The following is a 19104-nucleotide window of genomic DNA, read 5'->3' as shown; positions in this document are numbered from 1 at the left end:
TAAAAAGAATTCAAAAAAAGAGTTGGCAATTAAGTGGTAACTTATGAGACAATTAGAGTTGGTAACAAATTGTAAATAATACCTATTATACTGCCACTTATCTCTACCCAGCTCTCAAATCTTTCTTGCGTGATATGTGCAATAGTTAAGTTATTTACGGCAATAAAATCTATAAAATCTCCTCCTCAACTGCATAATCTTTTTTCGTTTATCTTTCTTGACCCTAAATCAACTTATCCTCAACTTTATCCGACCACTCTTTTAGCCTTCTCAACTTGGCGTTTTTCACAGTTTCTAGTCGCAACATCTGTTTTTCCCAGTTTCTATACTCGCAGCAACATCTATTTTTCCCAGTTTCTACTCGCAACGTCTTAACAAATTCAGGGATGGCTCACAAGGAACTTGTAAGGACCATCATAGGAGTAATTGGTGAGTTTTAAATAATTCTGTTTTTTTTTTCAGCCAAAGTCCTTTTTTTTGACTTGTTTGTCATATTCAATGGATTTTGCTTTTTCTGTGAAACAACATGTTTTTTTTTTGGTTAATGCACGACACCTAAATAGAAGTAGTAATTAAGACTATGTTAGTTCAAGGGTCTGATTAGGGGAAGAAGGAATCAGTTTCTTTCATGAATTTCTGCACCATCATCAACAGAAATTCTCTGCATTACTTCATAATCATATAGCTATACCCTACTTCTGTGTATTGTACTGATTAAAAAATCTTGAACAAGATAATTTGGTTAATGTTGATCGTTTTGGATTCTTGATTTGGGATAATTACATGACTATCCGCTTGATCTGAGGATTTGGTTAGTTCTAATTGGTGTGTTACGGTGCCCTATTTTTAAATTAGCGGTAATATAGCCCTACTTTAACTCCATATCTGGCAGAGTCATGATCTATGGTTAGACAGTGTGTTAGAGTTATTACCATTCTATTATTTTGATTACAAAATCATTTGTTCATTTAGCACTTTAAAGTCATAATTAAACCTCTAGTTCAAATTGGCTTAGATACTACTGGAAATTCCAGTAGAACAAAAGAATTTGGTTAAACTTTGGAGTGAAACTAGCCACTCCTCCAAACATCTTAGGAATCTCCGAAAGTTTGGCTCATTAAATTCAATGAGCGAACTTTGAGTTTGAGTTTGGAAATGATTTAATTATATTTCTTTTAAAAAATAGTACGTGATTCATAATAAGTTTAGTTGTATTTCTTTGTTTTAAAAAATAAACAATACTAACTTTATGTATAATTTACTTTTTTTTAGGAAAATACAATATATATCTATATTTAATAATATTAAATATATTTATACTTATATTTTCTCACTTTTATAATTAGATATCTGTTCATGAACCATGAATTTTTGGAGTATTTGGTGAATTTTCAACGTTACAAGTAATTCGAGTGGTTTGGAGTACTTAACACAAGTTGCATTCAGTATCATGTTAATTCAATTATGTATAAATCTAGATTATCTTTGCCGACAATACCTTCTTGCAAATAAATCATCCAAAAGAATATACAGTCTCCAAACATGCTCGAGCGTATAACGTTTTTCTTCTAATAAATTTGAGATTGTAGCATATGTCAATTTATGGTTCTCCTGCTCTTTTAAATCTTTCAATGGTACAGAAGATAGATTTTCTGTCATCTTGATTGACGTTCAAATAAAATTTACTGTTTTCGTCCGTCAATTGCATTCGAAGATGTTCTTAACTTTTAAGAACTCGGGGTGAGAAATATTTTGTAGCCTCTCCTTTATTCATTCTCTATGATTTGGTTCCTTGTAATACCTTTTAATGATATGATACCTTCTAATTATAATTTGCTAACCAATGCAGGAAACGTCATATCCTTTGGCATGTTTGTCTCCCCTACGTATGTAACTTCAATTCCTTACTTCTCCTATACACTAATTTACACAGCACACTAATTTAGATAAGATGAATTTTATATACACTAACAATATATATATATTATAATAATTGAATATATGATATATATGTTAAATTTGGATTTAAAATTTAAAATTTGTTTGATTATTATGTATTCAACAGTAATAATGTATACACTTGAGTGTATTAAAGATTAATCTATTGAAATATCAATGCATCAATAATAAATAGTGCCGATAATTAACTAATCTAAAATTTTGAAAATGCAGGCCTACATTCGTAAACATATGGAAAGCCAAGTCTGTTCAACATTTCAAGCCAGACCCCTACCTTGCCACAATACTGAATTGTGCAATGTGGGTGTTCTATGGCCTTCCAATCGTCAAGAAAGATAGCATTTTGGTTTCAACGATCAACGGTGTTGGACTTGTAATTGAGGCCATCTTTGTCACTTTGTTCATCATCCATTCCAATTGGCAAAAACGTGTATGTATAACAGTTCTTACCCTATATCTTTGTATTGTCTCACTTTAGCTGCAACAATTCACACGATTTTTTTTTGCCTAATTTTTTAGGGTATCTTTCATGCACTTATTCGAGCATATATCACACTTTGGTTTCCTATTTGTAAATTCAATATATGATATTAAATGATAAGACGCTTAGCAGATTCCAAGCGCTTGAACTTCCAAAATATACAAGCAGCTCCTAATATAATGCTATCTCCTGATTTTCAATGTCCATTAAACTGAGAATTACATTTCCCAATTCCGGGATGATTCCTATAGACCTTCTTGGTCTGAACTCTGAAGAATTTCTATTGTTGAAGCTGCCAAACCCTTCAATTTACTCTTGCTTTTGTCCAAGCCCAGTTTCTCTCTTCTTCCACAAATGGCCTATCATCAAGCAGCTACATCCCATTAGATGTCTTCCTAACATTCAAGCCTGAATTGCCTGTTTCACAAGTGCAGAGTTTTTCCATTAGTCTTGCACCAACTATTAGGCATTGCCATGTAGTCGGTTCGAACCAACATAAAATTTCTTGGATCAAAACTACTTGGTTTCAATTTCTACTCTTTCTATTTGTACTGCTGCAACACTGCCACAAAAAAGCTAGGAGTCTTGCAAATTTTACTGCACAAATCAAAAGTGTCCTTCATATGTCAAATTTTTTATGATTGTTGTTATTGTTAATTTTCAGAGAAAAATCTTCATTTTTCTTGCGGGTGAAGCAGCAATTTTGGCCATAGTCATCGTCGTCGCCTTAACAGCTCTGCATGGCAGCAAAAGGTCATTATTTGTCGGCGTCTTGTGCACAATCCTCAATGTTGGAATGTACCTTTCGCCATTGACTGTTATGGTACGTACTAGCCTTTATAATGAGTTATATTTTGAAAATTCAACTTTTTATGGAGACCTTATAATCATTATATTTAGATGAGATAGTATTAGTAAATTTACAAATGTATCTATTAGATTCAAAATATTTTCTTGTTAAATATGTATTGGAATTTTAAAAAAAATATTTTTTCAAATGGCAAGATTGAAAAACATGTGTTAAATTTAAAATTTTGACTTTTATTTTAGGACATCAATAAAGTGAAAATATGACATTAACAATGGGATGAAAGGACTACAAAATGATTCCATACAAATAATGTATTTTTCTGCATGTATGATTTCACTCATATATTCTAAGTGTTAATGGTTTTTCTATTGCATGCTATAGAAAGCAGTATTCGAAAAGAAAATAGATAAAGAGAAGTGAAATCTTTAAGCATTAACTGCAAACTCAAAATAGATTATGTAAAACTAATGAACTTTATAATCTTCTGTTGAATATTCACAACTTAGTATCTATTTTTAGTTTGAGGTAGAAGAACATATCTTCAAATTCCACAAAATTGGCTGCTTAGTGCTTACTGGAAACCATGCATCCTCATTTATGCATCATGGATCAAAAATCCCCCAATTAGTAAAGAGAGAGAGACTTCACTAGGCCAATAACAGACCTTTAAATGAAAGTTGAAATACGTCTTATTCTTGTGTACTTCGTTTGAATCTTCGTTATTGCTCAGCTATATTTCCCTTATTCTTATTCTTTTATCTTTTGTTATTTATTAATCTTGGCAACCATTACTGCAATACAGAACAGGGCTCATTTACATTTTTCTGTATCACCTATTTTGTTTCTCTGATTTTTTGTTACTGCCATTGATCAGTAGCTTAGCAATCAATACCTGTTGCACAGAATTAGAATTTAAACACAAATATACTCACTACAAATGCGTCTAATTACTTATTCACATATCTTGTTTTAATGATGTTAACACATTACAAATGCCTCTAATTACTTTTTGAGGTTTAATTTATATTGCCTTTTTTCATACATGTGTTTCACTTTTTTTATTTTTTTCACTAACATGTATAATCTAGATGTTCTTTTTTCAATAGTTTTGTTCAATTTTTTTTTAACAGGGCCGCGTAATTAAGACAAAGAGTGTGAAATACATGCCATTCTGGTTGTCGCTTGCTAATTTTGTGAATGGTGCTGTTTGGTTTTCATATGCTTTCCTCAGATTCGACCCCTGGCTCGTGGTGAGTAATTATACTTTAGCAATCAATAATCGTTTGAAAATTGTGATTGCAAAATCTATAATTTTGTTGAATATAATTACATATACAAAGATGGTCAAAATTATATACAACTTTACGTATATTTTCATTTTCATATTTTGTTGTTTTTCCATCTGAAATTTGCAGATTCCCAATGGCCTTGGAACCGTTGGTGGACTAATTCAGCTCATATTATATGCTACCTATTACGGCTCAACAAATTGGGATGAAGATGGGGATGAAAATGGCAAGGCCAAGGAGGTCCAACTATCCTCTGAAGCCTAAGTGACACGAGGACTTAGGATAGAAGGGGAAAGGGAAATTTTGTTATCCTCAATGAGACAATTTTTTAAGCTTTGCTTTTACATTTCCCTTTATTTCTCATGTGTTAACTGAATCATATTTGTCAAACTTTAGTTATTTTTTTGATAAATCCCTTTCTGCCAAACCCATGGGCCAGAATACTTCAATTGAAGTCGCATTTTTGCACTTTATTATCATTACCAGTAAAAGGAATTATGAAATTCAGTAGTGAACTATATTTGCATTCTAGACGAGAAGACTTTGATCTTGCTGCTAGAATTGAGATCCTAGAAATTAGAAGTCTTAAATTATAATTCCCTATCGCTTCCTTGATTCTTAAATCCCATCCCTCTCCTACTAGAATTTTTTTTTTTTAAAAAAACACATTTTAAAAAAGCTATATTTGTATTCTTGCATGAACATTGTTATTTTGGTTTATTGTCAAAAATGCGAGTATGTTGTTTGTTGACCCCATTCGGTTTTGTATCTTGATCATTTAATATTTTTTCGTCAAGACATTGCCAATAATAAATGTGTAGTGGTGCAACTTATATTACAGAGGTATATTTTTCCCCGGATTAATTGAACTGAGAAAAAGACTTGCTCTGGTCTCCTACCCAGAAAAGTTACCTACGAAGGCAGATACTACTAATTAATTTTAATTAGTAAATCAAAATAAAAATTGTTCTTTCAAAATCTAATACGTAAATGCAACAGTTCATTGTACACATTTTAGGAAATCCTTGAAGGAAATTGCATTTTACTCAAAGTTAACAAACCTTCATATAGACTTGTATTATAGGTGGTGATTCTAGCTGATTTTGAAAGTCAATTTAATATGCAAATTTCTGGATGAGAGGGAAGAATTGTAAGTAGGAGATTCTAGGTTCAAGATCTTCTACTTACAAACAAAAAGAAGGTTAAAAAAATGCACAAATTTCATGAAATATCGAGATGTCTTGATATACAAATTGTAAAATAAGAGAGCTAAAATCACGAAAACGATTGAAGAAACCGGAATAAAAAAGAAGCAAAACCAAAGCTTTACAATGCTTGATATAGAAGCGGAGCTGCAGCTCAATGCATGAAACTGGAAGCCCAGTTCTTACTATTTGTGAGGTTTAGGAGATGATATTAAGCTAAGCTACTAGCATATGTGCCTAAGCAAGAGTATTCACGGTCCTCGATACTTTCGGAAACAAAGACACCCTTGAGGTTGATCAAGAGGGATCATTCCTCCACCTTTTGATGTGTCAATGGCTTCTAACAAGTAAACTACTTCATCCATCTCAGGCCGCTTATCAGGATTAGCGTCCCAGCACCGCTTCATCACATTTGCAAGCGAACTTGGGCAACATCTTGGTATTTCTGGCCTTAGATTCTATCAAGAAATCATAAATTCTAATGTGAATCAAAGAAAAAATTATGTTGAAAACTAACAGACGGCTTTATTTGACTATTAATACAACCGACGATTGCAGCAGAAGTGCAGGACACTCAAACTTGGGAGGGAGAAGTTATACCTGGCGAACAACAGCTGAAGTAACTTCAGAGAAGCTGAGGTCAGGATAAGGCATGTCACAGCAATATATCTCCCATAAGCAGATGCCAAAACTATAGACGTCACATTTCCGATTATATGGGTTACCATTAAGAACCTGTAACCACAATTTTCAAGTATGAGATGAATTAACTGAAGAAAGAGATATTGCAACCTGTCTCTAGGCTTTTTCTTAAACTGTCTTAATCTTCAATGGAATAACAAAGACAAATATCCTTGTTGTATATTGTCTCCCTATATAGGAATCTCTCCAGATTCATGTCTTATTGGCATGATAGGAGCGCATCTGACGCAACTTGGTACATTGGCTTTAAAATTTCAGCACAAAAACAGGATCCAGTTGATCAACATTTCTTGTAGGATCAGAATGGAAAGATACAAAATAAATAGAGCCCTCTAGTGTTACGTGCAGTAACGATTTGAAAGGTATGCATAAACTAGAATGCAAAATACAAACCACAGCAGTCATGGAATGTGAATCCAGCCAGAGATATGGATAATGTACCTCGGGAGCCATGTAGCCAAGAGTCCCTGTCTCTCCAGTCATGTCATTTGGATTTGAGGCTTCTACCCGTGCAACCCCAAAATCTGCTATCTTTACCGTCCGTGTCTTGTCTAACAGCATATTCTCTGTCTTTACATCTCTGTGAACAATCTTTTGGGAGTGGAGGTAACTTAACCTACAAAAGTATATGAATGAGGAAAACAGGTCAGAAATCTTCATATATGACAAATTAGCAAATCAGATTCCTTTAGCAAAGCAGGATTCAGAACTGATGTACCCTCTAGCAAGATCAAGTGCCATCTGCACAACCACTTTGAATGCTAACTTTTTTCTCCTGTTCTTTATAAGGTAATTTTTCAAGGCACCTCCAGGAAGATATTCCACTACTACACAACAGACATTACTAGGCATCCCAATATGACCATTATCTGTTTGTATGTTAAGCTCTGAAGAGCCCATAGTTGCACCTATAAACTGCAAACAGACAAGAATGTCAGGACAAATGAAAAAAAAGACACAGTAGTGTTGAAAAAACTTGTTCGCTAGATAGAAGCAAAAGTAAAACTCGATACAGATCACCGCTATCCAGAAAAAGTCCTTGTACAGAAGCATTCATGAACTCTAGCTGCTTATCTTTAGGTCTTATACATTAGGCAATTAACTATATGGTGCTCTATGTCCACACAAAATGAGATATAGTACCCACTTGTCATCCTCTGCAATATGATTAAGCGAGCTTACATTTGAATAGCAACTTTGAGTAACATGGCCTCATTTTTTTTTTTTTTTGGGGGTTGACTAAGAAGATGAAACAGGGAAAACAGAGCAAATGGAAAGCCAATCATCATTTCTTCTACTAGCCTCAAATTGTTAACAGTATCAAATGTGTATAAGATGAAAAGACCACCAAGTAGGAGTACAAGACAATAGCTACAAATGAAAGAGAAAATGAAATCATAATACAGTGTTACAACTGTTAAACATACAAGGAAAATAATATGCACATATATATGTCATATGTGGAAGTAAGAAGATCGGCCAATATATGAATCTCATAAGTAGAACGAGAGCAGATTGCCGTTTACCATTTTGAAACAATTAGTGCAGGCAATGATCATTACGTCGTTAATTGTTACTGAGTTTTTACTTTCAAGAAAAGAGTATTACTGAGTTTTTACTTTCAAGAAAAGAGTAGTAATACTGGCATCTATATAGATGAATGGGACATGCAACACATTTCCAACACGGTTATCTCTAAAACAAGACAAGAACAAATGTTCATTTCATATCTTGCACTCTTACATGCAAGGTAAGTGAATTATGTGATTCAATTGTTTAAGGTTGATTTGCATCTGTATATTTGAATACACATAATGTTGACGCTCATATCAGCATGTTGCCATCAATGGTTTTTGAATGGAAAGGAATACTACCATGGTGATATGACATTTATTTGCTGTATAAAGGATATTCCACCCACAAACTAGATGCAACACATTCTAACTCTGTATAAAATATGTATGAGCAATGTCCAACACATTCTAACTCTGTCCTTACTAGATGCAGAAGCAACCACTGAATCCTCCTGAGAGCAAATATTGCTACTAGACAACTTTTCAATAATTGCATGTGGTAGAACAACTAACCAAACATGCATAACTCAAAGCGTTGCCCTAGCAAGTGATGTGTGAACAAGTTTGATAGGCATCCAGAAAATTTGCTTAACTATAGCAACTAAATGAGCCAGACGAACAAATTTTAGCTATATGCAACATCTATTCTCTGCACACTTAATAATTAAAATTTAAAAAAAAAGGGTTTGTAAAGTAAGTTGGCCATTTCTTGAGTTGATATAATAAACCTCCCTAACTATTAATCAAAAGACAGCTCTCTGAACCATATTCTATGAGAATTGAGGCTAAGGCAGCAAAGACTAGTCAGACTAGTTATTTCTAGGTATGATGTATGGTATTAGGTCTTCTATGCTCAGGATGTAATGACAGGAACAGACAATTTGTGCATCATGATGTTTTAGTCTTGTCAAAACCTTTTATTGTTTATGTTATTCACCATTGCTCCATCTTTCTTGACGGTTATTTAACTTCAAAGTGTAAGAATTCTGTAAACCACATGCGTTTGCATTGAGAACACTGTTCAGATATATGTGATATTTTTATAGGTTCAAAGCGATGAAGTCAAGAATCAAAAAACACTGGTCTAAGTATCAAAGATTCCAACTTTTGAAAGCAAGATACCTGCATTACTGGTGGATGTCGGCCAAGTAATAATCTGTACTTCATTTGAATTAAATGATTTTTAAATTAAAATAACTTAACTAGGAAAAGTAAAAGATGCCTCTACTCATGCCTAAAGACAATTTCAGCATAACAGAATACACATGCTGAACTTCTTAATGAGGTTTGACTCTTTTAATCATATCAATTAATAACACATACACCAGAAAGGTACTAACCCCTTGTCACTAGAGTCAAAAAGCAACTAAGCTCCATGTTGAGAAGCTAATAATTCTCAATCTTTCACCATATTAGTTTACTCTTCATATGTATTATATACTATTACAAAAGAAATTACTCTTATTCAACTTATGTAATTTGCCATTTATAAGACAATTGAAAGAGAGGTTTCATGTATTGTATATCCATAATGCATGCAAGGGGAAAGGAAATTCAGTAAAAGCACAATAAGATACTGACAAACATCTAATGGAATCCTACATATGGCCCTGATGTGGAGACGGAAAAGGCCATGACAACCCCTTTTTTCCCCAATCTAAGAGAATTCACTGCCCATAAGTTAGATAGTGAAATATTTGAGAGCAGTGAGCACTGCAAAGGTAGAAGAGCTAGAATTGTGACCTTGGTAACATTAGGATGATCAAGCTTATGCCACACTGCAACTTCTTGGGTAAAAGCTGCCCTTAATGATGCTATTTCAGCCTCAGTCCGATGACCCTCTTCTCCCCAGTCCAGCAGCTTAACTGGTTCAGGAAGAAACCATAAACATAAGTAACAAACTCAGTGCACTCCATTTGACCAATTTTCAGTTGCACAAGATACCACCAGGTGAATGTTAGACAATCTTATAAAGTAAGTAAATTGTTTTGATCTCAAAATTTTCAATTTCCCTTACTTTATTCCTTCCCTCCTTCATCCCCCCACCACCCCCCCCCCACCCGGGGGGTCCCCTGAGTACAATAACCTAGAAGTGTATGATTGGGAAGTGGGAGGGTGTCAATTTCCACGAACAAGATTAGGTCCATCAGCTTGGCCTTATCAAATCCATTAATCTCAAATTCTGCAAGAACTTTTTATTTTCTGATTTTAAGATTTTAAAGTTGTTGGCCAAGATTCTAATCCCCTCAGGGCGGTTAACCATTTCTAGTAATAGCTGAAGAACAACTCCCGAAAAGGGTCACAAGCTTACTAGTTAACCATTTCTAGCAATGAGTCAATTTGCATGTACTATATTAAACTCAAGGAAAATTGAAAATCGAAAAAAGAAAATAAAGAGAGACTGTAGAATTTGAGATCCTAATTTCTTGGTACAGTTGACAAGTTGACATAAATTAATGTCTCTGTTGTAACTTTACTAGTTAGTATTAGTAGTAAATGAGAGATGGGGTCACATGAAAGTTCAGAAAAACAGCATCATCAGCCCAGTTATTGCAGTCACCTGCAAATTCAATGCAAACCCGTGCCACGAGTCACGGATTCCATAAGAACACAGTCATGAATCATGATTTCCCTTCAAACCAAACAAAACTAACCCAAAAATCAACTGCAACCCCAGCACCTTTTATCCTAAAAACTTCCCAATGAGGACTCTTATCCTTTGCTACAGCTACACATGTTTACCAAAGAAGGATATCAGGCCTTTCTATCTTCATGAAACGTCTCACGATACACTTTCCCTTAAACAAGAAATAGTAATCTCTAATCTCTCCACCAACAACATCAACCCACCCCCCCCCCCCCCCCCCCCCCCCCCAAAAAAATAAAAAGGAATAAATTAATTAACAAAGTGAGAGAAAAAAAATATATATTCGTACTGACAGTGTAGAAAGATTAATAGAAAAAATGCAAAAGAATCCGGTGGAAAAATCCACCTTAATTTACTCTAGGAAAAGGGAAGAAAGAAAAGAAGAGAAAGACCCACCTTAACTATATTGGACCGACCAAATTAAGATTGATTTCAGGATTTTGCTTCCAAATATTACTAATCATTTTACTGGATGGACTCTGTTCTCTTGGGACAAACAAGATAAAAATAGAAAAACACAATTTATGAAGCCAGCAAAATTTTGAAAGTCCACGCACAATTTGAGTTTATTTATTTAGTTGATTAGACCAATAATTGGATCGTTAAGAAATAAACTAACGCACATAAACAGAAAATACAAACACAACTGAGTCAAAAAGAAAAAAGAGGAAGAATATAGATAAACAACAATAGCTATCCAGAAATGTTGAATAATCCAATTACTTTATGTTAGTCCAAGTGCTTATTTAAATGTTAATTTACAAGAGTAAATGAAATCAAGAAAGGAAGTTTAAATGGTTAATTATGCGTATTAACAAGTCACTTAGGAAAATATATTAAGAATTAGCACATAAAAGAGATTAATTAACAAACAAAATTTCCTAAAACGAAGTAGAAGTGACTAAAACTATAGCTGGAAACATGGGTAGGTGACTGACCGGCAACATCTTGACCATCATAAACTCCACGGTGGACAGTGCCAAAAGTGCCACGAGCAATGACACCTTTGATGATCAACTTTGAGGGGTCAATCTCCCAATCATGTCTTCTCCTTGAAGCTTTATTCATGGTGGTGATGGTGGGGATGGGGGTGGGGGTGGTGGTGGTGGTGGTGGCGGCGGCGGCTGCCGTGGTACTATTATTATTGGCGGTCACTGCCGTGGGGGCAGGGGCTACGGCCATGGTGGTGGTGGTGGGGTTGATGTAAAAGTCATCTTGTGCCTTCTTTTTGTTCTTCTCCAGAGTCCATGCTCTGTTTAAATGTCTATCCAGTTGGTCATCCAAGCTTTTTAGGTCAATTTGATCAGCTCTCACAAATCCATCACTGCTTTTCTCCATTTTCTTTCCCTACTCTTCCCAACAACCCTTTAACAATTCTCTCCAGAAAACACACCCAAAAATATTTAAAAAGAAAATCTTTCTGAAAAACTCTTTCTTGACTTTTCTTGATTGATCCTATATGTTTTGTGATGTGTATGGAAAAACTGGAACTGACCCTTTTCTTAATTTGCAAAAAACAATCAAGTGGGATGCTGGAATTTTGAAGAGAAGAGCTGAGGGAAGGTGGGAAAAATGGGATTACAAATGGGGAAAATGCTCTGTTTTGAGAAGGAAAAACTGTAGGGAGAAGTAGTAGTATTATTGTATGAGCAGAGTGGCATGTGGGCACATGGAATTGCCTGAAGACAACGTGTGTGTGTGTAGACTGGACCAAGAGGTCTCCTCTTCTTTCTTTTCTCATTAATCATTTGCTTTTATTTACTTTTGTTTAATGTTATATATACTAGTGTAACCACTGAGCTTGGGTCTTAAAATTCCTGTTTAGGTTGTAGGTGAGGGTTTAAATTTCATCTGTAGTAAAAAAAATTCAAGAATTGTGTCAAAACACTCTCTTGTTCTAGTAAGGTTTCTGTACCTACTAGTCCCTAGCACATAGTCTCTTTAAACTCCTCCTTCCCTGTAGTCTAAAATAAATAGATTATACGAGAAGTAGTACTATGTACCAATTTATTAGCTTCTCATGAAATCCAGTTTACATAACCACCAGCCTTTGGGTTGGTGGCCACCACCTAGCTTGGTGGGGTGGGAGGCAAGGTTTGCCTCCCACCAAAATGCCACATTTAAGTGGTTTGTTTCAAAAATTTCAGGTGGGTGTGTTGTGCACCTGTTTGGTCCGGTGGTGATTCAGTCCCCTCCGGGTTATCTCTGGGCCTCCTTAGGCCCGCCCCCTCCCCCTTAGTGTAGAATAGATTAGGTTATATTATAGTTGTCGTCTCCGAAAAAAAAAATGAAAGGTACCATCGACATAGGTTTACATCGACATAATTTTGATATGTACCAAAGACATATCAACATCATCAATCCACAGGGTGCGTGCTGGTACTAACTTGATTTGAGTTGATATAAGTATTCAATCGTGACTAATGACTTTTATTCTTGACCTTACCACAATTTCAAGCATCTTGTATTTGACTCGCCACCCTTTTTATTTATTTGTAATAATTAAAGGTAAAACAGAAACTTCAAAAAAAAAATTAAGTAAATTGGCTGTGGTATGAGCTATTATATGTTTGATTTTTTCTCCTTTTTGGGTTTAAGAATTTTTATAAGCAACGTTAATCAATTAGAAAGATGGTGGAAAATTTAGTACCCTACTTGGTCAGTTTATCACAGTTTAATTACTCAGTATTCGAGCGTGTTTGACAACTTATAGATGAAATAATTATTTGAAAATATATGACTAGATGCTTTGAAATTCAATCAGATGAACATTATTAATGTTGAGAATAGTTGAAGCTCTGAACAACGAATCAAGGTAAATGGTATTTACATTAATACAAAGATAGGAGGGTGAAACCTAAAAGTATATACCTTTGATTGCACAAGCAAAGTGCTAATACAGAATTAAACTCTTAAGGGTTTTATCAGAATTTTCTCAATCATATGCCTTGGGTTGATTACCAAATCAGTATTAAGCAAAACTAGTTTATTTTTATCAATGGAGCAATAGACAGCACACCAGATTTTACTTTTGATCCTTTCAATCACAAAATATAAATTGTTTTTTTTTGGGTTAAATTATTAAATGTTCCCTCAAAAAAAAAGTATTAAATGTTACAGGAAAACAAAGTTCATATCCAAAAAGAGTAAAGTAGAATTCTGAATGAACTCTGTCATGGTCCATGCTTTGTTGCTAGAGTTTATTTTTACAGTGCTGAGACCACACTATTGGCCAAACATTACAAAAAAAAAAAAAAAAAAAAAGTGTGGGGATCCAAAGCCAATTAGAAGTATTGTCAGATTTAATTTTGCCATGAAACAATCAATTATTAGCCGTTTTCAACAAGAGATATGTGGCCAAGAAACTAATTACGTAATTGTGCCAATCTTTCAATTGATAATTCGACAAAGGAATCATGTCAATCTTCTGCAAATCCCCAGATTAGTCAAGTTTGGACCCGCTTTAGACGGTCAAATCTTCAGATTGTCCGGTAATCCTGTTTACATCATTTAGTTACATAACTAAACATCTTATGGAATCATATCAGTTCTGATGACAGATTGAATAAATTATTCTCCGCTTTGGATTTTGTTCATAGTAATTAAATAGATTATTTGGTTACGTAGGAGTACTTTCTTTTGTTTTTCTCACTCCACAATTTTTTATTTGTGAAATGAGGTTTGCAGGGTGGCTAATTTGAGAATCCTCATCTTTTATACATGACTAAGTAACAAGTCAATCAAGTCATCCAATATAGCGTCGACAAAAACTAATTATATTCCACGTTTGACGACAAGATTAAGGATATATATATATGTACATATATATATATATATAAAGAAGCATAAGAGACCTCGGAATAACTTGGATAATATAAAGTATATTTATCTGCTTGGATTGTTTCTCTCTTCATGATCATATGATTATTTTACTTCTTTATTCTTATTGATATTTGTCTTCACAATCCTTAGCTAGCTTTTATTAGGCTGTGGACAAATAAGGTGATAATTTCACATTTTAGTAGCATTCCTCCATAAGCAAGTCTTGCTTCATTAGTAGCTTTTGTGCTTTTATTTTATAATTTTTAAAATTTGTTTCTCTTTTTGTAGTTTTTGAAGAAAGCAAATCTTTTTGGTGAGGGAAGGGTAGTTGAAAAACAAGACCCCCGATTACTTTCAAAACTATCGTTGCTTATTCTGTTTGTAATTCTTTTTCTCAAATGTAATTCTGTTTGAATTACTATTTTTTTAAAATTTTTATAAAAAAAATATATTGTAATAATTTGAAGTATGTGAGGTAAAAGATGATTAAAAATATGTTCACAAAAAACGCAAAAAAATTGTCTTTAAAAAAGTCCAATTCAAACAAGGAATTTACTGTAATGATTTTCTTGGACTGCATTTTCTTGGATTTTTTATAGAAAAATTACTGCAACGATTTGATGTATGTGAGGAAAAAAGGTAATAGGGAAATATAATCACGAAAAACGATGCAATTTTCTGGCAGAAAATGGCTGTCCAAACGGGGCCTTATTTAAGTTAAGAGAAAATGTCAAGTTGCGTTAAAGGGCATATCTACTGGTGGCTTGTTATATCACAACATAAATTCAAGCCTCATTTTCTTTAGCATAGCCCTTAGAGTTCTTAAGAAACTGAATAACAAATAGCTTGACCTTGGAATAGTTCTGTTTCTCAATGTTTCTAAACCGGGACTTCGAGTAAATTGGACGAGTTTTCCATCAAAGTTGAGCCGGTTCAATCGGTCCAGTCTTGATCAAAGAATTAAATTTTTTACTTATTTTAAAATTATACAACTTGGATAACATTGAAATGTATTTAAAAAAAAAAAAAGGAAAAAATTAGCCAAAACCAATTCAACGGTTCAAGTTTACTAATTTTGATCAATTCAATCGATTCTTGATTAGGTTTGACTAGTTCAATTTAACTTTTTGAGTTTAATAGAAAATTGGATCAGTATCATCATGATCAACTCACGATCAAGCAATCGAACCAACCGAGCTGATGTAGTTTTCAAAACATGCTGCTTATTATGCATACGGTTCACATAATACCAAACTATTTCAGTTTGAGACAAATAAAATAACTACATGGATAAAGAAAGATGTACAGATGTATTCCTCTTCATCTCAGCCTCCACTAAACGGGACTAAAGATGCTGGTGTGTCTATGGCATGCATGATGCAACGGCAGCCATGGCTGGGGAGGTCCATCTGGTGCAGCTATTGTGGAATTTTAGTCAATGCATGCGATGTTTGATAGAATTTGGTGCATTGGATTGAATGAAAGATGCCAAACTCGAATTATCACCATGTCATTTTCTCAAGAAATTGGAGTCAACGTAAGACTGTTTAGTGGCAACTTCGTTGCCGCTTTTGACAAGTCAAAATTAATTGCAATGTATACATTATTGTTCCCAAAAATAAAAGTTAAAATCCCAAAATCCAGCAAGCAAGAACTTTTGTTGCTTCCTAGCTCCAAGGATGATGTGAGTGACCCTCTCTCAAAAGGAAAGTAGAAGACGAAAAAAATGAAATGAACGAAGCACAAAAATGATGGAGGTGAAAGAAGCATTGATCCCTCAACTTATTTTGATATGGCGGATTCCTTTTTCTAAAACAGATTAAACTGCATGTAACCCGCAAATTTTGATTCAATACAACAACTAACATAAGATTATTCCACATTTGGTAGAGAAACAATAACATAAGGTTAAAATAAATTTTAACTAGTAAAATTTGAACTCAAAATGTCTAGCTTTTAGGATTGTAATCTTGATTACGAGACCAAGACCTTATTGATTTCTTTGAATTAAGTAATTAATTATATAAATAAAATACATTAAATAAATGTGCATGTTCATATATACTTGAGGGAAAGTTGTATCACAAATTAAGTCTATTACAATTTCTGAATTTGCGATACACTTAATTAATTTGTATAAACTCTAGAATTTTGCCAGTGCCTTAGCACGGTCCCTTTTCTTATTTATGTGAATTTATACAAATATGAATATTTTAAATATGAAAATTAACAACAATCATACATGTTCATTCATATTAACTTTAAAAATTAATGTATTCTAAATGTTTAATTATTTACTAATTTTTAAAAATTTGTTCACATAATTTCACTAAAATATGATAGTATATATCAAATAACGTATCCCATATCAAAAACTTGGTAGATATTCTTTTTTTTTTATAAATATTCTTTTAGATAATTTAAATTTTTATAATGACTATAAATCTAGAACTATATATTCACATTTAATTAAGTAGAAAAGATCCAATAATCCAGTTTTTTTCATCAATAAATATTTAGTTTTCAACAATATTGGTAAATCTGTTGATATAATAGTTAATTCTCTTTTTTGTACTAAGTTAATTCAAAATTAAGGTAAACTATGATGAACAATTTAAATACTAATCAATGATATGGTAGCGAAAAGAAGTAATTTATGGAATATATAAGATTTTAATAAATGTGATTTGAAAAAGGTTTTACTCTAGTTCTATGTAATAATTTCATAGAAAGCATTAAGATAAGATTAGTTATTTTAAATAACATTAAGATAAGATTAGTTTTTTTAAAATTAGGGATAATTTTTAAACATATAATATAATATTCAATATGGGTAAAACCCAAATGACCCAAAATTCATTAATTCTCTTCAATTAGGCATGCTACATAGGAATAAGAAACAACTCTAATTATTAAAATAGTTACTTTCATATATATATATATATATATATATATATATATAGATACTAAAAAGGCCTTGATATAATTGTTAAAATTGAAATCTCAAAATTTAGAGATCTTGAGTTCAAAAAGCCCTTCCTCCACTCTATTTCTTAAGTCTCACTTCTCCCCCACTTAAATTTTTTTTTAAAAAAATAAAATCTAATCATGTTTATTTAAAAACATATACATGCTATGAATGAGAGGAGACCAATTTTTCCAATATTTTTGCTCATCTGTTTGAAGAGAAATTGATTTCAAAATGAGGTAACTTCATTGGTCATATATCAATTTTCTGATTTTGTTGCACGTACTTGAATTTGGCATGTAAGAATCAAGGGTTAATTTCACTTTGCACCCTTCAACTATACCCAATTTCTACTTTAATCTCTAAACTTTAAGTAGGACACTTTAATCCATAAAATATAAAAATAGGTCCTATATAAGTAAATGTTATCCCACTATAGTTCTTAAAGAATAAAATTTTTTATACTTTAGACCCTAAAGTGGGTCTAAAGTGGGCACATTTTAAAATGTGCCCACTTTCTATACTTTAGGTTAAAATTAGATAGATTTTACTTAAGTAGGACATAATTTAAATTTTATGGATTAAAGTGTCCCATTTTGATGTTTAAGAATTAAAGTAAGAACCTATATATAGTTAAAGAGTTTAAAGTCGAATTAACCCAAGAATCAATAAATGTGCTATTAATAACTAGATTAATGTTGACAATATTAGTGGTACTATTTTATGTTGTTAAACTTCTCTTTCTTCTTTCCCTAGAACTTATTCTCCTTTTCTTTTCTCTAAAGCTCTTTCAACCAATACTTCATTTGACTCTTCCCTAGGAGAGAGACTAGATAATTCGGTCTTTCCCCTTGGGAGGGAACTCTTTCCCTACATTTATTTCCTTTGTTTGAATAAATTCTCTCATAAAATTTTCTAGTGAGAGATTGTTCTCTCCTAGAGTTTTCTAGTGGGAGATTTTTCTATTCTAAAATTTTCTATTGAGAGTTTTTATTTTTGGATTAACTCCACTTTACACCCTCGAATTTATATCACTTTTTCACCTTGCACCCTAAATTTTAGTTTTGGACACATTGAGTCCTAAACTCTTAATTTTGGATACTTAGCACTCTAAACTCTCTAGTTCATCCCATTTAAATCCAATTAATGATTACATTTGCAAAATTAATGAGATAAATGGCAATAAAAATTAATGACAATGTGTTGTTTTGTTCGAAGTACGATTCCTTTGCTTTTTTTTTGACCATTTTTGGCACATTATCATTTATTTATATGGTTTCAATTACTAACATTATTAGAAAAATTAATGGGATAAAAGATAGTACATATTAATGATAATGTATTATTTTATTTTTACTATGATATATTGGCACATTTGAATTACTTTTGACACATTATCATTAATTTGTTGGATCTTTTATGCCATTAATTTTGGAAAAGCTATCGTTGACTGTACTTAAACAGAAAAAATTTGAGAGTTTAGGGTATAAAGTGTCCAAACTTGAGAGTTTAGAGTGCAAAGTGTTTAAAATTGAAGTTTAGGGTGTAAAGTGAGAAATTGATACAAGTTTGGGGTGCAAAGTGAAATTTGTCCTTTATTTTTTCCTAGGATATCCTTGTGAGAGTGTTTTTTTTTTATTTTTATC

At 32.9% G+C, this 19104-nt stretch overlaps 2 protein-coding genes across 2 annotated transcripts; one reads left to right on the top strand and one right to left on the bottom strand.

The window, feature by feature from the left end:
• The first annotated feature begins 245 nt into the window (after positions 1 to 245).
• LOC113740815 (bidirectional sugar transporter SWEET5-like) lies at positions 246 to 4994 on the top strand. The gene is made up of 6 exons (XM_027268334.2): positions 246 to 429; positions 1850 to 1886; positions 2173 to 2389; positions 3105 to 3263; positions 4382 to 4501; positions 4667 to 4994. Exons 1-6 carry the CDS (start codon positions 387 to 389, stop codon positions 4802 to 4804), a joined length of 714 nt encoding a protein of 237 aa, XP_027124135.1. The 5' UTR covers positions 246 to 386; the 3' UTR covers positions 4805 to 4994.
• Positions 4995 to 5742: 748 nt separating this feature from the next.
• On the bottom strand, positions 5743 to 12366 carry LOC113742637 (serine/threonine-protein kinase 52). Its single transcript, XM_027270518.2, has 6 exons — positions 11607 to 12366; positions 9765 to 9886; positions 7166 to 7362; positions 6889 to 7063; positions 6346 to 6480; positions 5743 to 6203 (listed from the first exon to the last, which is right to left on the bottom strand). Exons 1-6 carry the CDS (start codon positions 12004 to 12006, stop codon positions 5997 to 5999), a joined length of 1236 nt encoding a protein of 411 aa, XP_027126319.1. The 5' UTR covers positions 12007 to 12366; the 3' UTR covers positions 5743 to 5996.
• Positions 12367 to 19104: the final 6738 nt, after the last annotated feature.

This window comes from Coffea arabica, chromosome 4e (genome assembly GCF_036785885.1).
Source record: "Coffea arabica cultivar ET-39 chromosome 4e, Coffea Arabica ET-39 HiFi, whole genome shotgun sequence".
Taxonomy (NCBI): domain Eukaryota; kingdom Viridiplantae; phylum Streptophyta; class Magnoliopsida; order Gentianales; family Rubiaceae; genus Coffea; species Coffea arabica.
The sequence above is the reverse complement of the archived record's forward strand: the minus strand, read 5'-3'. Positions and strand labels throughout refer to the sequence as shown.